This window comes from Sphaeramia orbicularis, chromosome 11 (assembly GCF_902148855.1).
Source record: "Sphaeramia orbicularis chromosome 11, fSphaOr1.1, whole genome shotgun sequence".
Taxonomy (NCBI): domain Eukaryota; kingdom Metazoa; phylum Chordata; class Actinopteri; order Kurtiformes; family Apogonidae; genus Sphaeramia; species Sphaeramia orbicularis.
In genome coordinates, this window is record NC_043967.1 from 27,751,515 (window position 1) to 27,778,924 (window position 27,410).

At 36.8% G+C, this 27,410-nt stretch overlaps 1 protein-coding gene across 1 annotated transcript in view; it reads right to left on the reverse strand.

Moving 5' to 3' along the window:
* The window catches only part of fndc5b (fibronectin type III domain containing 5b), a 44,574-nt gene extending 17,442 nt beyond the window's left edge, over nucleotides 1–27,132 (reverse strand). Inside the window, exons 1-3 of the mRNA XM_030147839.1 lie at nucleotides 26,716–27,132; nucleotides 16,593–16,711; nucleotides 10,716–10,914 (exon numbers count right to left, since the gene is read on the reverse strand). Coding sequence (XP_030003699.1) covers nucleotides 10,716–10,914; nucleotides 16,593–16,711; nucleotides 26,716–26,785 — 388 coding nt within the window. The 5' untranslated portion in view covers nucleotides 26,786–27,132. The remainder of the gene's footprint in view (nucleotides 1–10,715; nucleotides 10,915–16,592; nucleotides 16,712–26,715) is intronic.
* Nucleotides 27,133–27,410: the final 278 nt, after the last annotated feature.

Consider the following 27,410-nt stretch of genomic DNA (forward strand, 5'->3'; position numbering starts at 1 on the left):
AACATAGGTTTCATTATTTACTGCCCTGTAAAACAGCCTTTAAATACAGGTTAACATACATTGAGGTTACAATGTATCAACATTTCATCTATTCCTGTATTAATTGTTATTTTTTTTTAACTAATCCTGTTCACAAATGTGCATATTCAAAAAACTTTGTGAGTTCAGTGCATTGCATCTCTGTACTCCAAATATGAGCAAACTCCATAAAAATAATATTTTCTGGCCTGACTGCTCCACATACTCAACATCAAGACTAATTGTCGCTCTAAATCCTGTTAAACGGGAGGCATGCTGTGCCTGCCATTTATGATTTATGATTTTAAGGCAGTTGGTTTAGGCGACAGAGAAAACAGCAGCTGTGTTGGTAAGAATAGAACAGTGTTGATGTCCTGGGAATTTTATTACACTATATGTGACTGTTTTTTTTAACACAGACAGCAGCTGCACACTGTCAAAAATAAATTAAAGGTTGTAACACTTAGAATGAGAAGAATGCTCTGTAATAGCCTGCTTGGTACAGTGGAAGTTTTTGTAGTAATAAAGCCAAAAACGTTATGTGTAGCACTGCCAACACTTCACCACGATGAAAAATTCAGTGGGCTCAGTGGTTTTGTAATGGTTATATGCAGTGGTGCAGACAGAGATAGAAGATAAGCAGACAAACAGAAACACAGACAGGTTGTGTGTTGTGTTGCAGTGTGCCTGCGGATACTAAATGGTGTCAGGCTGATAAATACCCGCTTAGAAGAGGAGGAGAGCAGTAATGGCTGGGAGATTTAATCAGGATGGCTAATGAATGCTTCCATGAACACACACACACACACACTCACACACACACACACACACACACACACACACACACACACACACACACACACACATAGGAAACTTCCATCAGAGTTGGACACACAAAACACCTCACCCCTCGACATCAAGATGAATTGTCCCATTAACCCATAAAGACCCAGTGCTACTTTTGTGGCAGTTCCCAAATTATTATTTTTTCTCTACAGTTAGCCTTTCTTAAGTGATTTATCATCATTTATTATAATATTATCCTCTGTGTTTCGCACTTTTAAGTGAAAATCATGCACTTCATGTAGATCAGGGGTGTCAAACATGCGGCCCGGGGGCCAAACGCGGCCTGCCAAAGGTTCCAATCTGGCCCCGGGGATGAATTTATAAAGTGCTAAAATTCCACAGATTCACTTCAGTTAAGGTTTCACATAAAGATCAATATGATCTGAAGTAAAAATAACAACACAATAACCCATAAATAATGACAACTACAAATTTTCTTTGTGAAAAATTATGTTGAAAAAATTTATGTGAAAAAAATAACATTACACTGTGAAAATATTTACATTTACCAAACTATTCTTTCACAATAAAATGCAAATAAATGCATAAATAAAAAAAGAGATGAATAACCCGAAATGTGCGATTTGAACAATATTCTGCCTGTTACTAAATGCTTTGTGCATTTATGGATCCACTGTGATCTGTAGCTGTGTTAATAATAAGAGATGTAATATTGTAGAAATTGTTCAGATTTTAGTTCCAAACTCCAAAATTTTAACAATTTTATGCCTGTCACCAAATGTTTATGTAACATTGTGTGTAAATGTACATGTATAAATAATAAGTCAAGGTATAATATTGTTAAAATTGCACTAATTTTTCAAATGAAATTTCTGTTTTTTCAGGTTATTCACATCTTTTTTGTAAAATGTAAATATTTTCATAACTTAATTGGGGGGTTTTTTGTACTAAAACAAAAGGAAAAGCTTGGATTTGTCATGATTTATAGGTTATTAAGTCATTATTTTACTGGTCTGGCCCGCTTGAGCTCAAATCAGGCTAAATATGGCCCCTGAACCAAAATGAGTTTGACACCCCTGATGTAGATGTTCATAAAAGCTCAGAGTAAATTCATAGGTTACTGTATCAGAAACAGAGGAAACTGAAGACAAAGTGACTTTTCCAGTAAAATATATCATTAACTGAACTTAAACAACATGTCTCTATCTACTGTCATTTATCAAACTCCGTAGGTTTCAATGGCGAATCAATGATGTAGAAGGTTTTGTTTTCACATTCGCTACGGAGGCTCTGAACGTCCAAATGGGTCGTATCTGATGACCATGAAAAGATGACAAACTGTATTTTACAGTGATTATTTCAATGTATTGATAGCATTAGCAGATCAGCAGGTATTAAACATTTTACATCAGTAGATGCTTTTGGTCACCAGTGGATGTTTGGGTCTTAATGGGTTAAATGCTAGGCCAGTGTCACATGACCACACGAACGCTGCAACATGTATATTGTGGCAAGTTTTTAGACGTTAGTTGCCAAATGTTGGTTTTCTAAATACATCAGTGTCAAATAACTGACTTTTTCCTCACACACATTTGAGCAGACTATCTGAATTAAGTGTCTCCTTTATTATTCTTCATTTCTGTGACATTTTTGCACAACACTCACAAGTTCATTTGTATTGTATTTTTAACATGGGTCTATCCCTGTTGTCAAGTCGTGACATCTCTACTTCCAGATTCCCATCCTATTCATTCCTCCATACCACTACAGTAAAGTACTGTGTCCCTGAGTCCATAAAATACGTCCAGTTATATGTGATGATGTAAAGCAGACGAAGTGAAAGAAGCTCATAAGTAAAGATACAAGTAGTGATCAAAGGAGTAAAAAACAAAAACGATATTGGACATTAGGTAACTAATGGGCAAAGTCAAGGGAAGGTTAACATTTGGTCAAAAAAATTAAATTACAATAATCTACAACAACATAATATTTTTTGGTATGTAATTGCTTATATTTTCAGGAAAATATATTTTGAAATGAGAAAAAATTTGTGGAAAAAAAAATTTGAGGAGTTTTATGAGTGTAAATATTTGGAAAGTGACAAAGTTTTCTGCTGTCATTCTGGGTTCATTTTATAAACTCTCATTAATAAACTAAATTTATTCCAAATACATTGATATTTGACTATTATATTATTTATGTCATATTCTAAACACACAGTGTTTAAAATTAATAAATGCATATATCTATGTAAAATACATTTGAATATAATGTTCATATTATTTGTATGGTGTAAAAAAAAGTATATGATATTGATAATTGAAATAAAATTGTTTAATTTGATATTTACTTTTGTTGTCCATCTGTGACGCTGCCATTTGTCAAAACTTTAGCTATTTAGGTATGATAACCTATTTCTTTTTCCTCTAATGAATTATTAGGTTGTAAAATAGAGGGTTTACGGTATGCACTGAATCCATTTTAGGAGGAAAATGTCATAGGAACTTCACTTTTGAGAACTTTGTAATTTTTGCAAAAAATAGACTTTCATTTTTTGTCCATCCATGACGCAGTAGTTTTTGATATTTTTCATTTCAAAATATTGAAACTAAATGTTGCCCTTTGAGTATGTTTAAGATGACATTTAGACCTTTCCAAATATTCCTAATATTTGTCTTAAACTGGTCTGGTTCCAAAGTTATGAATCAAATAGTAGTGGGCTGTCCATCTGTGACGCCCTTGACCTCACCCTAATATTAGTTTCCACTCCACCCGTCAGACTGGATCCCTGAGACAGAATATGGCTGTACTGAGGTTTTTCACATCTTAGAGGTTGTGTTTTGTGTGTCGTCAGCTCTTTATCTGTGCTGTTGAGTTCAGGGGAGGGGAAATAATATAAGCATTTGTCTAAACACAGCTGAGCAGGAGGTGAAGTGATGAACTGCTAGAAATGGACCAGGACCTTTAACAGTATCAAGTAGTGATGGGAGTACGACACTGAAGCTCTGATACATGCTTCAAACCCTGAATATCGAATCACTGCTTCAAAGCTGGCATTGGTGCGGAAAAAAATCACATATATATGATATATGAGGTCCGAAGCAGCAACTACTTTACTGCCTTGAATGAATCACCTGAGTGGTTGGCAGTTCGATCAGATGATTCACCGGCACTGTCTCATCTCAGTTGAAAACGTGGACCCTCATCAGTATAAACTTACGAAACAATTTTAATGCATGCGGTATCGTGTGTATTATGTGAGTGAGTATTTTCCAAATGTGGAGAAGTTGTGAGCAAAAAAGAAACTGGTTCAATCCAAAAATAGTTGAAAAAACTATGTGTCACAATAAAAAGCAAGTTACACAAGCACACCCAACTTATGCCATACTTTCCCAGCACTCTGTCCTCAATAACACAATACACATTCATCAGTCTATGTTTGTAAGTAGAATATAATATTCAGTCTTTGTGCATCAAATAAGTTTGAAATCAAACACACTTTAAACCCAAGAGTGATGGAAGCTTCAGAACACAAGCTATTTTCAACAAATGTAAAGTAGTTTCTTCAACACTGCACAATGAGGTGTAATTAACCCTTTAAACCCTGGACTTTTTTTTTCTGATTTTGACCATAAAAAGGTTAGAAAATATACTGTGAGTGAGTCCTTTTGCTCATTTTTTCTAGAGCTCTTACAACTTTCAAAATCTAGCAGTCATTTACAATTTCCTGCATGTTATAATACTGCTAAAACAGTTTCTTCTCCAGTTTCTAGAACAGGTATGAGTGAAATTACTGTCATGACCCAGTAAAGCCCATAAAGTGCAGATTTCAGAAACCAGTGGAATTTTTCCAATTGCACAAACAGTGGAAGAGTTAGAGCCATCCAAACTGTATATGCGCAGGGTGTGCCAGCGATGACACGTCAGATTTTAAAGGGTTAAAAGCCTCCTGTCAACCACCTAGCCCAGGGCTGTCAAAATCATTTTAGGTCAGGGGCCACATTCAGCCCAATTTGGTTCCCAGTGGGCTGAACCATTAGAATAATAGCATAATAACCTTTAAACAATGACAACTCCAAGTTTTTCCTCTATGTTTTATTGCAGTAAAAAACATAAAACTAGAAAAGCACTTGGAGAGCGCAGACCTCTGCCAAGGCAGATCAGTGCCCCCCCACCCACCCACCCACCGGTGACCACCAAAATTTTATCATTTGTTCCTTGTGCCAGTATCAACATTTCCTGAAATTTTCATCCAAATCCGTCCATAACTTTTTGAGTTATCTTGCACACGGACAGACAGACAGACAAACCAACACTGGCAAATATATAACCTCCTTGGCGGAGGTGATTATGAAAATATTTACATTTACAAACTTTCCAAACAAATTTCTTCAGAAAAATAAGTGAAATTTTAACAATAATATGCCTCAACTTATCCTTTATTCATGTACACACATTACACTCATTGTTACACAAACGTTTGGTAACAGGCATAATATTGTTGAAATTTTTAAGTTTGGAATTTGGAACTAAACTATGAACAGTTTCTGCAATATTATACTGTATGTCAGCTTATTATTAACACAATTTACAGATTGGAGTGGATCTACAAATGTACAAAACGTTTAGTAACAGGAAGAATATTGTTAATATTACACTTAATTTTTATTTTGTCCACATTTTATTGTTACAGGGTTATTATGTTATTATTTTACTTTCGATCACATTGGTCTGTATGTGGAATCTGAACAAAAACGTCCTTGATTGTTGATAGCAGTGGAATTTTTGGACAGTGCAAATTCATCCCACGGGCCGGATTAGAACCTTTGGGGGGACGGTTTTGGCCTGTAGGCCGCCTGTTTGACACCTGTGATCTAGCCTGTCTAATTTGATGGCAGCTTTTGCACTTCACCAGGAGAGGTCACTGTAACTGACGCTAAAAGTTCCGATCCACTGCAGGCAAAACATTGACTATGGAAAATGACACTAATAACTGTTGTGTAAATAAATGGATTTAGCCCCGTCTAAATCCTAACTGGTGCCTCATTTTACCCATAAAGACCCAGTGCTACTTTTGTGGTACTTTTAAAATATTTTTTCTCTCTATTTAACCATCCTTAAGTAATTTATCACGATTTATTCTAATATTATCCTCTATATTTTGCATTTTTTTTGTATAAATCATGAGTTTTCCTCTATTCAATTTACTGATCATGTAGATGTTCATAAAGGCTCAGAGTAAAGTTGAGGGTTATTATATTAAAAACAGAGAAAACTGAAGAAAAAGTGACTTTTTCAGCAATAATATCAATAGGTGAACATAAACCCAGTGTCTCCATTCACTGTCATTGATCCAACTCTATGGGTTTTACCGGTGAATCAATGTTGTAGAAGATGACAGTGTTTCCATGGTAACTACAGAGCCTCTGTACATCCAAATGGGTCCTATCTGATGACCATAAAAAGACGACAAACTGCATTTTACACCAATTATGTCTAGGTTTTAATAGGATTAGTGGTTCAACAGTTATTAAACATTATAGATGAGTAGATGCTTTTGGTCGCCAGTGGCTGTTTGGGTCTTTTTGGGTTAAAAAAAACAACCTATATAAAGGTGCATACGGGCTCCACTGACAGATACGTTTTAGGGTACTGTGATTCACTTTTGAAGCCTCTAGTGCACAGGTGTCAAACATGCGGCCTGGGGGCCAAATCCAGTCCAGAGGGTCCAGTTCTGCCCTTGGGATGAATTTATGAAATGCAAAAATAGATATTAAGAAATTAACAATCAACAATCAACAATTTTGGTTCAGGTTCCACATTAAGACCAATTCAATTTCCAGTGGGTCAGACCAGTAAAATTCTATCATAATAATCTGTTAATACTCACAACTCCACATTTTTCTCTTTGTAAATGTAAATATTTTCAAGTATTTACACTAAAACAAAGTATAATTTCACAAAAAATGTGAATAATCTTAACAAATATGAACAACCTAAAATGTCTTAAGAAACCTAAGTGCAATTTTAACAATATTCTGCCTGTTACTAAATGTTTTGTGTGTTTGTAGATCCACTTTGATCTGTAAGTTATAATGAACATGTGGAAATGATAAACTGAGGCAGAATAGTGTTAAAATTCCACTTATTCTTTCAGTTTGTTCATGTTATTCACATAGTTTGAAAGGACAGTTTGAAGATGTAAACATTTTCATTGTTTAATTTTACATTTTTCACTGTAAAATACAGAGAAAAGTTTGGAGTTGACATTATTTATATATTATTATGTTATTGTTTTACTGGTCCAGCCCACTGCAGATCAAATTTAGCTGAATGTGGCCCCTGAACTAAAATGAGTTTGACACCCCTGCTCTAGTGGTTATTTGAGAAATAGCAGGTTTTGACATTTGAGTTCATTTTTCTTCCTCTGACGTTCCCACTTAGCGATAACAAATCTACTCTTACTTTACAACAGTAGTAAACACAAAATGGCCCTTTATATTCACAGTGTAGTAAACGCCACACTTTTAGTTCCCATGGGAGTCTTGACAAGCTCCCACACAGATGTATTTCGAGGGAATACACTATTCTCTGACGTCCCCTGTTTCCTTATCACCTTGTTGCTGATGAGCATTTAGCTTTTGCCATGTCCCTCTGAAGCAGCTGCTCTTGGCACTGTAACTGGGTCGGACACGATAAAATTGGAAGCACTGCAAGCCGCTCCAGATAACGGCAGCCTGAGCTTTGGAGGAAGAGGATAATGCATTGTATGGGAGGTGGGGATTCACACAAACACAGCAATTTCTTTGTTTTGTTTGTAATAACTTGGCAAATAACTGTTGTTTTTTTTATTTATTTATTTTTTTTGTCTATGTAGAGCATGGAAGCATAAACAGAGGACTGTGACTGTCATTATGAAATCTGCTCATGTAGTACCTGTGCAGTATTTGTAAGTACATGTGTGAGTTGGAGAAAAAGCAGATCGTTCTCCTTCTGTTTATGTTCCTGTGCTGAATCATGACTTCTATTTCTGGGAACTTTTATATTTATGTTAGTGTTTGACTGTGGGTGTTGAATTTTAATTAACTTCTTATGCAGATATGTATAGACAGGGCCTCTGGTGTAGGTAGTATACTGTAGGCGAGTACTTCCATGGGGGCCTAAAATATGGGAAAAAAAGTGTTTTCATACTATTTTTGCTTTTACAATTTCAATAGAAATACAAAGAGAAAAAAAGGATCAGACTGTTTCCATTATATAGTCGTCCCTGTTGGAGCGGAGTGTTTGTTTTTTTTTACTCTGGGTTATGTTTGCTATTTTAATTATATTAGGACTTAATGTCAGTAACTCCCACCTTAAAGGGGTCATATTTTGCTAAACCCACTTTTATTAGTCTTTGGTACATTTATTTGTGTATTTGGACCCTAATAGTTCAAAAAGTTTGAATTTGAACCCTCCAGGTGCTGCAAAGCTGTCTATATATTAATTTTGGCAAAGATCGAGTGGATTTCTACAACCTGCTTTAATTCCTTCTTAATTTGTCAAGTTTTATAACAAGTTACGTCATGACATTTGTACATATAAGGTCAAGACTTCGGATGAATATTTCTCTTAGTACGCCATAATTTTTTATCAGCAGCAGCAGTTGTAGTCCAAACTGAAAATATGTCCAGACTTGGAGCCAATTACCTAAAATGTTCAGTTGTTGGTTTTATTAATGAAAACAAGTGGATGAACGGGACAGAAAGCACGGTCAGCAACCTTGGAGGGGGTGGGGTGTGAAGTGGCTCATTTGCATTTAAAGGGCCAGTGCTCAAAACAACCTTTCTGGTGTCATTACTCAGAAATAGGGTTGAAGATGGACCTGTAGAGTTGAATTAATGAAGAATTGATACCCAAGCATAGCATTTACAGTTCATGTATACCACAAGGAAATGTTTTAAAATGCATAATTCCATTTTAAAAAGCAAAATAAAACTCCTTTAAGATCATTTGGGAGACTCTTTACAGTTCCATTTCTGAGCTGATTTGCAGTGGAGGCCAGTACTCTGTGAGTAGATGATACCAAAAGTAACACTCATTAATCCTTTATTGGGCAAGTGACTATTTTTGGTAATTTCCACAAACATTAAATATAGGGCTAATCCCGTTCCCGGTTTTTATAACACTATAAAAGTTATTCAGGAAGATTTTATAGACATTTGAAGCTGTAAATAGTGAATATGAGGGATTTTTGTCAGTTTATGATCTTATAACAGTTGTGTTTTTTTTTTACATGTGTTTACTTTTTAGCAAGTGCTGCTCAGATGTTTTACGGTCAAAGGAGGGGGACTGTTGTCATGCCGACCGACGAAGAGGTAGATGACGATGTCCAATAACACATTAAGGTTGAAATGTTGAATTTAAGAGTATTTCAATGAGGGCCCTATAAAGGGTTAAGCCATGGTGTTGTGTGGTTCTGTTCTGTTTTCAAGCACAGTTGAGTTATAATACCCCCCCCCCCCAGCCCATATCACTCTCACAGCTCACACCTCACTGTTCCACCACTGATAACCTCCATCTCAGCTGTCCTCTATGATTTTATTCACAGAAAAGGCTCTGATTATTGCAGAATTGTGACAAAATCACAAAAAATAAACCTGGATCTGATTTATCCTGATTCTAACCCTAATCCTGCCATAAACTTGAGTACTTCCCTTAGTGCACATGCATGCAGTACACACATTTAATACGGCAGAGCTCAAGTTTCTAAAAGTTACTCAATTTTCCAGAACTGGAAATGTCAATGCAAATGTCTTTCTTTACTGCTTTTTAATGATTAATGAAAGGAGAATTTCTGACATTAAAATTTAACTTTCCATAGTTATGCGCCACATTAGTCATTATTAAATAATTTCTGCTATTTTAATCATATCATAATTTGTCTTTTTAAAAAATGACCATGATTATGTACAGTGCAGTTTTTGCTGCTGCCACCCCAATCACAGGTTCCTCCGCTGTTTCCTTATCCTAACCATCCCGCAACGCACCAAGACAGCAATCGATACATGTCTAGCATTCATCCTGCATTTACAGTGCATTTCATTTCACCATAACTGACAGAAAGAATGCACTTACGCACTCAAAATAGGACTTAAGAGTGAAGGAGTTTAAGATCTGTGTCTCAAATCATCAATAACATGCTCTCTTATTTCCGTCTCTTTGCATTTTCATTATTGGTGAGTCTTACATGTATAATAAAATGAGTACGTAGTGTGAGAGAAGTGATTATTAAATACACACAATACAACGTGTATTATATTGTATGTATTGTATGTTACTCTTGTGACTTGGCTTTAGAACATTATGTACTGAGCTAGACCAGCAATGTAGCATCAGGGATCTATATAAAAAAAAGAAGCACTAATTACTTATTTCCTCTTGGCTTTTTTGTTTCTAGAGTATTAATAATAATTCAGAGCTATAAAACTAGTTTCAGGACAAATGTGTAAATACAATGGCTGGGGTTGGACTGGCTGCAGTGCATGGGTTATCATCTTATATCCTGCCCACAGCTTCACTGTTCTCCACTTTTTCATCTCCATCCAAACACATGCGGATTTCACAGAGGCAAAACCATTGTAATGTATTTCATATGGATTAACTTCTTTCCCATTTCTAAAAATAGCAAACCCACTAACCACCAAACCCTGCAGTAAATTAAGTAATTTTTGCATCATTAACAGCTCAGGAAAAAATTGTGCTTCAAGAAAATGAATATTAAGAAGGAAAACTCCATAAATTGGCTGCTGATTATGCAGGGGTCTCTGGTGAATCTGTCTTAGATAGTAACTGTGCTGTAAATGACATGTTTGTACATTTGTTTGTTTGACTCATCATCTTGGGCTCACCTGGGCTCTTGGACGCCAGCTTCTCCGACTCTTTGGGCGTTCTGAAGAGGACCGGTTCGCTGGGGGGGCTGCTGCCTCCCATGCTGATGCTCTGAACATGGACGATGTATTCTGTGTCCTCATCCAGATCCCACAATGCACAGGAGCGTGTGGTGGTGTTCACCTCCTGGATGAACCTCAGCATGCGTACATCCTTCTTCTGCAATGGAGGAAAAGAAAAAGCAAAAAGGAGAGGGGGGGGTGATGGTGAAATCAAGGCCAGAATGCACGCTGAGATACTTTATTGATCCCTGAGGGGAAATTCTCTATTCTTTGGCATCACCTCAACAGGGGAGTCACAGGTCAGGGTTAGAGTGATGCATAAGGCGCAGAAAACATCACGTACATTTTTTTCAAGCGCTAAATGAAAATCTGCATTAAGACCTGTTTACATTATCTCTTCACCTGCAGAGCTTTAACCTTCCTGTTCAAGGCAAAATTCCCCCTTGTTAACAATGTGTCATGTCTGCTCCCAGACTGTGTCTGTCTTTTCTGTTTTCTCTGTCATTTCCTGTTTTATTTTGTTAAGTTTCCCTCTTGTGTCATGTCTGGTGTCTTTACTTCCCCTCCTTGATTGTTTCACCTGCTCCTGATTACCTGACTCCTCCCTGATTATCTCCACCTGTGTCCTATTGTCTTCCCTCCCTCTTGTGTATTTAAACCCTGTGTTTTCCCCTGTTCCTTTGCCAGTTTGTGTTCTACCTTTGTGTGCTCACTTACCAGCGTTTTTGGATACCTGTCAGTCTGTCTGCCCGTTCTTGACCCGTTTTTGCCTTCCGACCACCGATCCTGCCTGTTCCTTGTCTGCCTGCTCGTCTGGTTCTGACCTGGTTCGTACATCGACTTCTGATTCTGCCTATTCCCTGACTACCTCAGCCTCCAACGTGTTACCTTGTGTTTCGACCCTCGCCTGGACCTTGACCGTGAGTAGCCTATCCCTCATGTCCCGTTGCCTCCTGAACTGCCCTCCTGTGTATGACCTGGCTTGTTTTTTGACTATCCTTTGTTTTGCCCTAGTCGGGGTGTTGATGGGAATCCTCTGGCTCAGCCGTGCTGACCATCCATATTCTCCGCTCACAGCCCTGACGAAGAGTCCAGTATCACACGCCTTCATAGACGTGTTAACAATTTTGTGCTGTGTTTTTACTACCGTGATTGTGTTTAATAAACACTCTCAATTGGTCATCTGTGTTCTGGTCTTGCATTTGGGTTCAGCCTTTGTACCAGTCCCATTACACAATGTCTGCTGCATGCACACATCATAAAATGCTAATTCCTGGTGGAAAAGTCCAATTTTCCCACTGACGTTCCCTCCTGTGAAAGCTCCACAAACTGCCCACTGGTCAGTGCTGCTATGGAACGAATTAAAACACATCTCATCTGGTTAATAGTGGGAGAAAAATGTTAAATAAGGCCTCCAGGTTTTTTTTTTTTTTTTTTTTTTTTTGTGTGTGTGTGCATTGTAATTATCCTTAAGAAAAGTGCTGCTCTGGCCATGTACGCTCTGCTGGAAACCTACATTGTTATCCAGCTAGGACTGCTTGCTCAGGTCAATTGGTTCCTGCTAGATCAAGACTAAGTCTCCTCGGGGGCACTTTTATTTACCGGCCAATTAAAGAACAGATTTTCTTGGCCTATTTAAAATGCATACAGACAAAATATACATTTGAAGAGTCCGGGTGCAGCCAAGTGGTGACAAAAATGAGGCTTAGGAAAACTTCCACCTCTAATCTGGGTCTGGTTTTACAAAGATAGACGCTGACTGATGTCTGTCTGAGTTCAGATAGACGTCTCAGACTGTGTTGTGACCTGGTATTACATCTGTCATGAGACATCTGAGGCTGCACCACGGCTATGCTGATGTGTGTGAATGTGTGTGCGAATGGGAGAAGGACATACAGTATATTGTAAAGGACTCTGAGTAAAGTTGTTTATGAATACCATTCACTATGTTAATATTGGTTTTTATTTAATTATTTCTACATATTTATATTGTTGCAACAAACACACTTTTATTCTTTGTATTTAAAATGATATGAACATGTATGTTTTGGATTTTGTGCATGTCTGGTTTGTATCATACAGTAGTGGAATAAAGTTTTTGGACACTCCATGCATTTGTGATATATTGCATTAAGAATCATTCTTAAGTCATTGAGCTCAGCCAAGAATTGTTCCATTCTCCAAACCCACATGCTCCTTTCTGCACATGTTCTGTTCCATCAAGGTCAAAACTGGATGTTTCAGCAAAATAATGAAACACATCCAGGGTATGACATGTTGAAACTGTCAAGAATTTAGATTTGTTATTCTTTTCTTGTTAATAAGCAAAAAAAAATCATTTGCACTTGTTTGTGTCTGTCTGATGCATCCACACCATTTGAGACACAAAAAACTTTTTTTCTACAAATATTTCATGATAATATTTGAGATAAAAATATTTAAGGGTGTCTGAAAACTTTTTTCCACCACTGTAATATGCAACAATATGTAACTCTATTTATTTATGAGTTACGTGTTAACATTGGATGTTAGTTTGTGTGTAAACAAGGAACGCTGCAATTTAATTGGCCTCAGTGGATCTGAATAGTAAAACTGAACAGCACAATGGTAATGAATGTTTGTGGGAAAGTAAGCTTGACCCTTTACTTATACATACAGTTAATTAGATTTAAAAAAAACACAAACCTCAAATTACAAGCTACGGGTTTTTTTGTTTGTTTGTTTGTTTGGTTGGTTGTTTTTTTTGTTGAGTTTCCACTTTCCTCAGAACCTTTGAACAAACTTGTTTCCACTACAGGAACCAGGGTTTAAATTCACTTCCTGGGACTTTATTTTACCCCCCATAAAGGCCCTGCTTGGGTAACCAGGAGGAGGTGTTATCTTCTGTTATTTTGAGGCTATTTTCTCAGCATTGAACATGAAAGCAGTAGCTGTATGTGCTTCACTATGCTTCATATGACAGATAAACCAAACACCAAGTTCAGATTTATTGATTATTTACAGTTTGGTGTACAACAATTCAAGTAAAATGTAAAAACTGTCACTTTTTCACACTTTAGAGGATTGACTTATTGATTGTTTGATCATCTACAGTGGATATCCAGTACATACAACCACTGGTCTGAGGGAACCTTTTAGCTCTGGGTCTTCAAGTCCCAGGTTTAGGCTTTTGTTAGTTACTGATACCGGTTTGTGTTATTGACTGACCATCATAATAAAGGTCAGAACTGTTAGCTGATATAGAGGTGGGTTGCTAAATTTCGAGCAGTTCATATGTAGCATTCCCATGTGCTCAAATCCTTACATGAAGTTTGTGTTGAGGTCTGTGTTGTGCTGGGAACTGTTTTTTTGTTGACATTAAGTGATGTTCTTTCTAAGTTAATGGTGGATTGCAAGTGTAAGGATCTCCACTGCAAAAAAAGAGTCTCTGTATAGAAGCTTGCGTACAGTATATGTTGTTAGTATGGAAGTAAGCAACTGAGACATTCAGTAGCTTAAAAAATCAGTTCTCTAATTTTAACCAATGAGCTGATCCCAGGAAAACACAGATTTCAACACAAACCTAACGTCAGCCTAAGCACACAAACACATACAAATCTTACATATTAAACCTTCAAAATAAGCCAGTGTTAATATTTGGGAAGTTGTCTAACTAAACTACCATCTCTCCTCTGAGTCCAAATCAGATCAACCTGACAAAGGCGATATGGGAAAATAATGGCTCTTTTCTAAAATTCCAATCGTGAGACACTGTGTAAAGCAACAGAATCACATTCAGTTTACTTCTGATACAATAATAAAACATTATAGTGAAATACCTGTGATTAGATCAAATTCTAGTGTCAAGATGCAGACTTTTTACAGCCTGAAAACTCAGTCAAGGAGTGGATAAATGTAGACTTCTCATGTCCTCTCATTCCACTTGTATTGCCCCAGGATTCTAAAAAAAAAACTATGAGGCACTGCACCTTTAAACTTGGGCAGTGTGGTAGGGTAGTGGTTTGCAGTTGTGTCTCAAAGCTAGAAGGTTCTGGATCCTTTCTTTGTTGAGTTTACCTGTTCTTGCTAGGTTTTCCCCACCATTCAAAACAGATACATAGAGGAGTACCACAGGGATCTAATTCAGGCCCAGTTGTTCTTAGTCTCTACATGTTTAGTCATCTACATTGGGGCAATGTGGGGACAAAATGGTTAGCCCTTCTGCCTTTCAGCAAGAAGGTTCCAGATTCAACTCAGATCAAAGCCTTTCTGTGTGGGTTTCCTCCTGGTGCTCTGGATTCCCCCAGTCATTAGCAACAGGTACATATGGATTAATTCTCCTGTTGGTACCCCTGACCATGGGGCTGATTTGGAGTTGGTCCCTGAGCACCTTCACTGGCAACTCACTGCTTATACTGTGTGCTATATGCTAATGCTAATGCTAGGTGTTGTGTGTGTATTAGGATGGGTGAAATACTGAATTTACCAAGTAAGTTAACCTTCATCTTTAAAAACAAAATTGAGACTGCAAAAAACAAAAAAAATAAAAAAAATTTCTCACAGCCCTGGTTTGGGAGTTCTTGACACATCACCTGGCCAGAACTTTTTTCTCATGTAATGACTAATAACACTGGTCTACAATTTTTTAGAAATGATTTGCTTCAGAGATTAAATGTGCTAAATGTTACATATTTTAATAAGATTAATTGGAAAATAAATGACAAAAGTGCCTGTTTGCTGATGTTTTAAAGGTATATGATTAAGTGTTATTACACATATATTGGTTTATGTACATTTATATAATAGTTTTATAAATCTTCCACTAAATAGAGCCTGTAAAGTGAATGTATTCTAATGTGCAGACAGTGTTTTGAAGTAGATCTTGTAGCTCTAAGACAAATATTCCTTTTGAGTCTAACTCATTCTCTCGTTAATTCTTGAATTTCACATTTTGACCCAAGGCTGTATCTTGGAAAGTTCAGCCAACCAGCATTTTTTACTTGATTTTTCTTTATCAGCGACTCTCAAGTGGGAAAATTTCATTACTTTTATTCTGGAAGCATTTTCCTTGTAGACCAGTGTAACTATTGTGTGATTGGTCATACATTTGGAGTGGTTGTTATTAAAAACGTTAAAGGTTTACTCACGTTATTATCCCTGTAGGGAAATTCAGTCTGCATTTTACCCATAATACACACACACATAGTAGCTAGCAATAGCACTAGCAATTAGCATTAGCACATAGCATACATTAGGAGCAGTGAAAGGCCATTGAAGGTGTTCAGGGACCAAGTCCAGATCTACATTAGCACTGTAGTCATAAGCACCAACAGGAGAATGAACCTTTATGAAACTGTTTTTATTTTTTTAATGATGGGGGGAAACTGGAGCATCCAGAGAACAGATAACCTCAACACAGAAAGACTCAGAACACAAGTCTTGCACTTGAATTTCAGGCTCAGCTTTATTGCTATTCGATCAATAATACATGATAGAACCAACTACAGTTACCAGGTCTTGGTTTGTAGCATAGGAGATAAAAAGCTAAAATATAAAATGAAAATGTATAAATGGTGTATAGGATAGAATAAAAACTGCCATATGCAAAAGAAATAAAAAATAATGAAATAGCCTTAATATGTACAAAATTTCACAGTATGCAGCATCAGTACAGCAACAATGACTGTTTCTTATCAAGTATGAACTGTCCTGACCAAAACAAACTTTGTCCTTGTTTATACCACCTCGAGAAAACAAATGTCTCGGTTGTTTTGGATGATATAAAAACCTTATAACACTTTTATGGAGGACATTTTTGCAGCCACTTTTTTCCACATAAGATCCCAGCTCACACACCTGTTGGGTGATGGCGAATCCAATGACGGGGTCTCCCTCCAGGATTTCCCACGTCACCACAGCAGAGTTGACCTCGATCTCTCTGATGGTCACATTGAGCGGAGCTGACAGCAGGGTGTCTGACACATCAACCCACCACGGCCACAAGAAACAAACCACAAGAGACACAAGAGACAGATGATGAATATTCAGGCGGTACACCTTGTAGTACTTACAGGAGATGTTGCTCCGTACCCTCCTCCCTCTCCTCCCTGAACTCTGTTGTCTTTCGGCCCCCGCCTCCGCTAACATCTCCTCTTCCCCTCCCACTAATGACTGGCTCTGCTTTCATTATTACCAGGCCTAATTACCCACACACAGATCTCCCGGTGTTTCCTTGAACAGCCTCGCTTTCTCATCTGTCTTCATCCTACAGTGTTTCACTGATACATACATCTTCCCATCTTCACCTTCTCGTCTCTTGTCTTTCTCGCTCCCACACATCTCATTAAAGTGTGACTCATGAGGATGCGTTTCTTAAAATGTTAAAAAAAAAAACCTCACATACCAGAATAGAATACAATTTATCATAAGAAAGATAACTGGGGGACAGAATTACAACCCTCATTACTTCCTTAAGAATTAACACAGCAGAGAGGCATTAATGGTGATGTTTATACCTACAGAAGAGGCAGCAAGTGGAGAAAAAAAAAAACACAAATTGGTGTGTGTGTGAGTGTTTTATTTGAGCACTTCTGTACCAGCCAAGTCCAACTCAAGGTCTTCTGTGATCAGGGTCGTATTTCCCATGAGCCTGACTTGTAAAAGCAACATTAGAGTCAGACCTTGGCATTGTAATGGAACACACACATGTCTGCTGTTGTAGCACACTCACACAAGTTTGTGTCAAATCAGACTGAGAGGAGGACATAAAGCATTCCCTAGCCTCATCTCCTAACCTTAACCATCGCAAACTGAATGCTGAACCCTTTTATTTTTGTCAGTTATGATGGTCACCTTGTCAGATCAGGTGATTATTGCGTCATAAATTCTTGCTGTGTCATCTCATGACTGGAAAAGCCTATAAAAAGAAAGAACCCATTTCTGCATGGCACGAAGGGTGCGGTTAGGTACGGGCCGTCAGTCCTTCAAAAGGGCAACATTTGGCAAAAAAATAATGATGTGTTTGACATGTTTACAGCTGTGTAAAGTCAAAAATTAATCACATGAATAATCGTGGTTAATAGTTTACTAATACAGATCCACCTTTAAGTTGACTGACAGATTGTGTTATATTTTTGTCACTGAAAACAAATGCTCTCTAGTATGGACTATTAATTTTTTTTATTAAAAGCAGAATGATTCTTGAACTGAACATTAAGTCAAAGTTACATAAATCAGTCAAAGTCACTGAATGTCACACTTTAGGTAATTCATTAATACATGTGGGTACAAATATCATACTAATGGTGGAAAATATAGTTTGTTTTTTTTAAACTATGTATTACTTTCCTATAAAAGACAGTATTTCTGACTGAGAAGTCATTTTAATTGTTAAATACTATCAACCCCAAGCTCAGGTGATACAGATACTGTTGGGAAAATGTCCAGTTAGGGTCAAAGTGATGGATCAGTCTATCTGTACCTTATAGAAGAGATGATTGTTCATTTAAAAGAGAATTGAAAAGAGTGACAGATAGATAGATAGATAGATAGATAGATAGATAGATAGATAGATAGATAGATAGATAGATAGATAGATAGATAGATAGATAGATAGATAGATAGATAGATAGATAGATAGATAGATAGATAGATAGAAGTGATACATAAATAATACACATTATTTTGAATTTATGTTAAAGTCTGTTGGACAACCCGCTCTACCTCCTGAGCCATGGCTGCCCATATTAACCCATAAAGACCCGGTGCTACTTTTGTGGCAGTTCCAAAATATATATTTTTTCTCTATATTTAGCTTTTCTTAAGTGATTTATCACCATTAATTATGACATTATCCTCTGAATTTCACTTTTTTTTCAGTGGACATCAGGTATTTTCCTATATTTAATATACTGATCATGTGAATGTTCATAAAAACTCAGATTAAAGTTGATGGTTATTATATCAAAAACAGAAAACTGAAGAAAAAGTGACTTTTTAAGCAGAAGACATCATTAACTGAACATAAAACCAAGGTTATTATCATTAACAAAAACTAACGAAATGACGAAAACTACAATTGAAAAAACATTTTCGTTTGAAATAAATAAAAACTATAATTAAAAGAAAAAATGATAACTAACTGAAACTGTATTGTGTGCTTACAAAACTAACTAAAACATATAAAAATTATGGATAAAATTCCCTTCATTTTCATCTTTGAAATAGATTTATTTTGCTCTAGCAATTTTAGCTAGCGGCACCATACAACACTTCATGGTCCGTCACCTCTAGTCACTTGTCCTTTAGAGTTGTCTTCTCATCCCCACTCTACCTGGGAACATGGAGACTAAAGTTGGGAGAAAGCAGCAGAGTCCTATATGGGATTTATTTGAATATGAAAGTGAGGAAGATAAAAGATATGACAAAACTAAAACTAATACTAAATCTAAGCATTTAGAAAAACAAATGAAAACTAATAAAAACTAGCAAACCTGCTCTAAAAACAAATTAAAACTAACTGAATTAGAGAAAAAAAGTCAAAACTAAATAAAACTAAACTATAATGAAAAATCCAAAACTACTATAACCTTGCATAAAAAAATGTGTCCATCCACTGTCATTGATCCAACTCCATGGGTTTTACTGGTGAATCAATGCTGTAGAAAATGATGGTGTTTCCACTCCCACTACAGAGCCTCTGAACATCCAAATGGGTCATATCTGATGACCATGAAAAGATGACAAACTGCATTTTACACCAATTTATATGGATTAATAGGATACTGATTTAGAATTTTTTTAAAAACATTTTAGATCAGTAGGTGGTCTTGGTCATGGATGGCTGTTGAGGTCTTTATGGGTTAGAACAGGGGTGTCAAACTCATTTTAGTTCAGGGGCCAGATTCAGCTAAAATTTGATCTGAAATGGGCCGGACCAGTAAAATAATAATATAAAAATATATGAATAATGTCAACTCCAAACTTTTCTCTATGTTTTAGAGCAAAACAAGTTAATTTGATTGATTGATTTGATTGGTTTTCCCCTGTAAGTCGCTTTGGAAAAAAGCATCTGCCAAATGCATAAATGTAAATGTAAATGTAAATGTAATTTACATTATGAACAGGTTCACATCTACAAACTATCCTTTCAAACAATGTGAATAACATGAACAAACTGAAAAAATAAGCGTAATTTATCAATATTCTGCCCCAGTCCATCATTTACACATGTACATTATAACTTACAGATCACAGTGGATCTACAAATACACAAAACATTGAGTAACAGGCAGAATATTGTTAAAATTGTACTTGCTTCTCTTAAGACATTTCAGGTTATTTGCATTTTTTGCAAAATTATACTTTGTTTTAGTGTAAATACATGAAAATATTTACATTTACAAAGAGAAACATTTGGAGTTGTCATTATTTATATGTTATTATGAAAGTATTTTACTGGTCTGATCCACTTGAGATTGCATTGGTCTGAATGCGGAACCTGAACTAAAAGGATTGTTAATATCTTAGTGTAATTTTTCCATTTCATAAATTCTTTCCAAGAGCCGGACTGGACCCTTTAGCGGGCCGGATTTGGCCCCCCGGATTGCATGTTTTACACCTGTGGGTTAGAATCATAGCCATGTGACATTTTTGCATTCATGGCACCAGCACGCAGCATCACAATGATCTATCTACTATGTTTTATATTCAAGCATAGACCAGAGGTATTATCTCCTTGACTAAAGAGCCAAGAAAAGACAAACTAAACACTTACTCCAACAAGGGATTTCTGGTTAAAGTGGAGGAGTGTGAGACAAGGAGGATGAGGATGAGTACGAGATTAAAAGGAAAACTTTTATAACAATTATGGTGGAAAATGGAGTAGTGATCAAAATCTATCATTTCTATTGGTTTAGTGCATCTTTTTTATACACTTATATGTACACCATTCTTGCCGTTATGCAAAATCATTAGAGTCCCCTCAAATAATTGCAGTCAGGTCAATATGTAATCACTGAGAAGTCTTCAGACCTGCATTTCTGTGTGCACATATTGGTCGACAGAAGATACAGAAAAAGTGGAACTCATCATTGAAGGATGCCAGATTCCAGGCATTGTCCACTATGACACACCAAGAGTTAAACGATTTCAAAAACCAACCGTGAGTATAGGTCCTGTATGAGAAATTATATGAATCATGATTTATCACAGGGAAACATACCAAGGAGCCACCTTAAATACAGCAATCTCATGAAAATATACAAGAAAATGAGAAGATAGACCTATTATTTAGTGTTCCACAGAAGAACTGGGCTACAAAACAGTCAAAGATACTAAGTATGTAGGGCATCTGTGTAATGAGGCTCAGTATTATGAAGGCACTAACAGGGACAACACTAAGGTAAGGTAAGGTGAGTAACATGTCATGAAAGAAAATATCAGCACAGGAAATGTAATTATCGCAAGAAAGTATTTCTTTTTGTTCTTCATTTAACCTTCAGATCACTACTGAGGAGCTTCTGATGCTTTCATACAATGTAAAGTACAAACAAAAGAAAGATAACCTCATAATTCCAGCACTGAGTCTTAATAAAGTTCATAACATCACAGGAAGTGTCTAAATGTCAAATTCCTGTTTTGTTCCTGGTGCTTTTATTATCTGACACCAAGCAAGATTAGTCAGTACAGGGTAGGGCTTTACGATTTTGGCCGAAAATAAATCCTGATTTTTTTCCTCTAAAAACTCAATTTTTGATTTCAATTTTGATTTCTGGGTAAAACTACAAAAGAAAACAGAAGTCGGCATTTCGGCATGTTGTTTTTGTGTGCAACCTACAATGCAACACAATGCTCCCACTCTGGTGTGTGATGATGTTTGAGGTGCTGAAATAAGTTGGTTGTGCTGCTGTTTTTGACTGAGACCACCTTCAGGCTGAGTTTGCAGTGAAGAATGGTTTGGTCTTTGTTGGAAACTTCGAAGCCATACCACTTCCACACAACTGACTTGCTCTTGCTATTTTTAGCTACAAACTTCTCACTCTCCTTAGTAAACGCCATTTGAGTAATGATGTGTGGAGACCAAAGACTGAGGAGACTGCTCTCACAGTTAGGAGGAGGAGCCTATAGTAGCCCGGAGACATGAGAGATGAAATTCGATGTTTTAAACGTCGTCCTTATTAAATAATCCGATTTAGATTTAAGATTAATCGTGCAGGCCTAGTACAGGGATGTGGATGTGTTGGATCTGTATTCTACTATGACACAGCACATACCATATAATCATCATTTGTCTCATCTGACGTCCATTGTTGCTCCAAAATTAACCTGATGTTGTTAGTTGGTTCCGGCTGTGATCAGACTTTTATGGTGTAGTCTGAACCTGGCAAAACCCTAATGCTAAAATCCACCCTCAAAAGGCTAATTCTACCCGTTCAGACCTCCCTCAGACTATCCCCAGTGTGATTTCAGTCTAAAATGCCATCCAAGACAGAAGAGGGATGAACACACACACGTCTACTACAGTTTGTCATACACACACTCACAAGTGAAAAGCAAAAATATCACACACACAGCATTAGCATACCCACAATGGACAGGCGAAACACAGAGGATTTTATTCAGATGAGGTATTTGTCCCAAACCTTAGCTAATGCAGTTATTGTTTCCCAACTAGGATGTTGGTGAAACATAAAAATTTATTTTTACAACTATTATTATTATTATAACCTTAATTTAACTAGGAAAAAGCAGAATAAAAGACTCAACATTCACATTGTTTAACCTTTGACCTAGTGGAGACTAATGTAAACATGAGTGATTATGATGTAACAGTAAATGTCAAAATGTGTACGAGATGTAAACTGACTCACCAATGTCAGTTACTCTGTCAAACTAACTGAAAATCAATACTTAGCCATCAAAGACCTAAACAGCTGTTAAAAAAAAACATCTAATGATATAAAATGTTTAATACATTTTAAACCACTAATCCATATGTAATGAATACATTGAAATAATTCTAACAAGTGGGGCCAGGCACAACAAACCCCGCCCCTCGCACCTATTGTAGCTTATTTTGGCATGGATCCAGCTGATGTCATATCAAATGCCTCAATATATGTGCCAAGTTTGAAGCAAATTGAAACAAAATTGATGTTTTTATACACATTTGAAATTTTGCCCCTTTTGAGTAAATGGGAGAAGAAGAAACATTTTAAAAATTCATAAAAAATGTAAACTTTTACCTACTTTTTTCCAAAATGTAATGACAACTATTCTGGGTCACTGGCAATCGATAAACCAAATTTGGTATGAATTCAACCAATAGTGTTGCTGCTACAGACATTTTAATTTCGCCCATTGTAAGTAAATGAGAATGTTTTTATTTTTTTTTAATTCATTAAAAAATTTGAACTTTGACCTACTTTTCCCAAAATGTAATCAGATTTATTCTGGGTCACTGGAAATCTATAAACCCAATTTGGTATGAATTCAACCAATAGTTTTGCTGCTAGAGTGTTAACAAACAAAGAAACAAATTAAATACAGTTTCACATCTTTTCACTGACATTAGTATGACCCATTTAGATGCTCAGAGGCTCCGTAATGAACATGGAAGCGCATATTCTGCAACACTGATTCACCAGTAAAACCCATGCAATTACTGTCATATTGACAAATGACATGTTTATATGTTAAATTAATGATATATTTTGTAGAAAAAAAACCCCACTTTTTCTCCTGTTTTCTGCATTTCTATAAAATTACCTTTGGATTTATTCTGAGCTTTTAAAAACATCTACAAGGTCAGACAGTTAAACATAAGTAAATACCTGAATAGTCACTGAAAAATGCACAGTACAGTGGATAATATTATAATAAATGGTGATAAATCACTGAGTAAAGCTTAGATGTGGAGGAAAAAAAGCACTGGTAAAAAAACAGCTGTAGGTGTTTAAGGGTTAACCCAGACTGTGTAAAGGCTCTTGAGCTGCTAACGCTGAACAAAGACTAAGCTTTACTGTTTCTGATTCCACATTTTCACATGTAAGCAGAAAACAGACCATTACTTCTTTGCTTAAGTTGCATTGTCTGCATGGCTTTAATACTTCTGTCTTTCTTTCCAGCTTCACTTCCCAGCACTACCTTCACTGCTCTGTGTTAAAGTATGTGCCCTGTGATCCGATTACACCGGTAAGCTCGTTCTTTATTTCTGTTTACCTGCCACATCACCAGAAGAAACTGCAGTCTGTCACTTTTGGCAAATTAGATTGTCACATAGTCTCGCACCTCTGCAAATATTGAACGGCCGGCTTCCAACCTCACAACTTGTTCGAGGAGTCAAATAATAGCATTATGGGAAAAAAATGTACAGTACTCTCTTTTCTCTGTCTCTGCTCCCTGGCCGTCTGTTCAATACTAACACAGTCATCACAATACAGAGTCAAACTGGGCTGTTAGAGTCTCTACTGTGGGTGAAATTCATTTTTGGGTGTGTGGATGTGGGGGTGGGGTCCTTGTGAGGCTCCCAAAGGCTCTGTTTGGTTTGCTGATGCAGAGTAGATGGTGTGTGTTCAGGTGTGTGTTTGATACATTGCGATGAGTCCCCGTTTGACGAGCTGTTCCCCTACTGTTTATCTACAGCACACACACACACACACACAAACACACATACGCAGAAACAACAATAGCAGTGAGGGATTCCCATCCATTCCTAAGCCGTGTGCTGTCAGAGCTAAAAGCTGGCTGCAGAATTACAAAAGTCCCTGTTAAAACCACATTCATCTCCAGCCTCAGGAGCCAAATATCAAATCTCTGGAGGCTGAGATAAATCTCACATGATCTTATTGCCAAGATTTGGGCTTTTCAGAGAGCTATCTGTCATCTCTGGGCTTATCACAGGGACAGGATGTAACCACAATCTTACACCTCAGATTAATGCACTTTTCCACTATAAGACGCCATGGGTTAAAATATGCAAAAATCATAAAATATAGATGACAGACTGTATCCAACATGCATGCCACGCTGAATATTTATCCTAGCTTTCATGCCATGTTGACACTCATCATATTACACTGAACTTACAGTAAAGGTACACTAATAACCCTTAGTTAATGCTATAATATGCATTAACTAGCATTATTAACAGCTACTTCAGCATCTACTAATAATTTTGTTAACTATAATATTCATTTATTAATTTTTTTGAGTTTGTAAAAGTGTATTTACTTTAGTTAATACAGTGATAATATTATAATGTGTATTAACATCTTATACTTACAGATCTACATTGTTAGCAGTTTATACGACTATATTACACGCACTAATTGATATATAACAAATAATGGTTAATTAACATTTCCAGAAATAATTTTGTACCATTGTTGCATTATTTCTAAAGATCCTGTTCTATTTAATTTATGTAATAAGCATTTGGTAAGTGTTAACACATGTCTTATTAAACTTTATAAAGATTTAAGATGTTAATTATATGTTAATTATGTTGACAATACTATAATAAACACTATCATCTAAAAACTGCAATCAAATCTGACCAGTAATACTTTCTTATTGATTAAGGGATTCTTTTAGTTACATTTTTAGCAGTTTATAAACATCCTTATACATTCATTAATAAAAAAAAGCATAGCAGTTAATTAACTATTGAATTATGTGTTGAGGAGTCTATTAAATTATACAGTAATCATCAGGTAACTGTTAACAAATGTCTTCATGTGATGTTTATTAGGTTTTGTATGTTATTTAAGGTACTAACTAAAATCAGTAAATGATTTACAAAGTGATTATTTAATGTAGTTCACACCTATACCTTTTTATTAAGAAAAACCTCTATGTTTTAGTGTTTATTTGAGGGTAATGACTGTACTATTACCTATTCGTACTGCAATTTATGACTTATTTTTGGTAAAAGGTTGAGGGTAAGTGGAGGTTTGATTGTTTCTTTATGTGGACATTCATTAACTTATATTTCTGTGCATGTCATAAAATACAAGTATTAACCATAACTGTCTGTTAGTGGATGCTCTTTTAGGTGTTGAATACAACTAGTAACTACAACAAATAACTAATATGAACTGTACCTCTATTGTAAAGTGCTATCTAATGTATTTAATTGTGTTTTTTACATAGAAGGATGGTAAATGTAGTTTTTTTGGGAGCATGCAGACCCGTAGACTTAAGTTCTTAATGACATGTGCACTGTTTATAATCCAAATGTGACTTACTGATATTACATACAGTCATTTGTGCTAATTCAGCTTAATATTAATATTACAGTCATGACAATTCACAGTGTTTCTTCCTATAGCTGATACAAATTCTGCTCATCCACTCACATCTATGCACAATGAAACCACAACAATTTGTTGTGTCATGTGCTTTCTTTATGTGGTCATTCATTAACTTATATTTCTTTGCATGTCATAAAATACAAGTATTAAACATAACCATTTATTAGTGGATGCTCTTTTAGGTGTTGAATATAACTAGTAACTACAGCAAGTAACTAATATTAACTGTACCTCTACTGTACCTCTATTGTAAAGTGCTATCTAATGTATCTAATTGTTTTTTACATAGAAGGATGGTAAATGTAGTTTTTTTGGGAGCATGCAGACTCATAGACTTAAGTTGTTAATTGCATGTGCACTCTTTAGAATCCAAATGTGACTTACTGATATTACATACAGTCATTTGTGCTAATTCAGCTTCATATTAATATTACAATCATGACAATTCACAGTGTTTCTTCCTATAGCTGATGCAAATTCTGCTCATCCACTCACATCTATGCACAATGAAACCACAACAATTTGTCGTGTCATGTGCTTTTTTTTTTCTCCCTATAGGGATCCGCACTACATGCATGACATGAGGCAGCTCTGCACGGCAGCACAAGCCTCTGTTTGTTGAACCGTTGACTGATAATCGCACATCAACCTGTGGTCCAACTCACCGGCGTTAACGGAGGAGAGGGAGCCCAGCAGGAGCAGCATCACCGCCGCAGACAAGCCTGGTTTAGCCATCCTCCTGCTTCTTCTAGCGAGGCTTCACATCCTGCGCGGCCCATTTAGAATATCCCATCTACCTGCACGGAGCAAAGCATCCCGGTTCGGATCCGGAGCGGGACTTGTTGTGCCTGGAGACGAGGCTCACCTGAACTTGGACTCTGCAGCAGAAGCGCATCAACAAGCCAGAAGAGGAGGAGGAGGAGGATGAAGAGGAGGAGGTGCTGTGAGAGGAGGGCTGATGGGGAGGGGGGGTCTGTGCAGGACTCAGTGGAGCCTCATCAGAGACAGAAGAGCCCCTCAGACCACCAGTGGGATCAGTCCGGATGCTGGTGGTACCGGAGAGGGGTGGCGTGGAGGTGCTTTACTACGGAAAGTCGAGCGGAGCGTGAATGGAGTGCGCAAGTGCTGCAGAGTGCAACGTGCCTCAGCTTCTCTCTCTCTCTCTCTCTCTCTCTCTCTCTCTCTCTCTCTCTCTCTCTCTCTCTCTCTGCGCGCGCACACGCACACACCTGCAGCGCAGACTCACACTCCCGACACATCAACATCACAGCATCACTTCCCCGATCACAGTCACAGAAACACACACAAAACAACTCAAATTGAAAAATGTATCATATCTAAAAGTAATAATAAGATAACT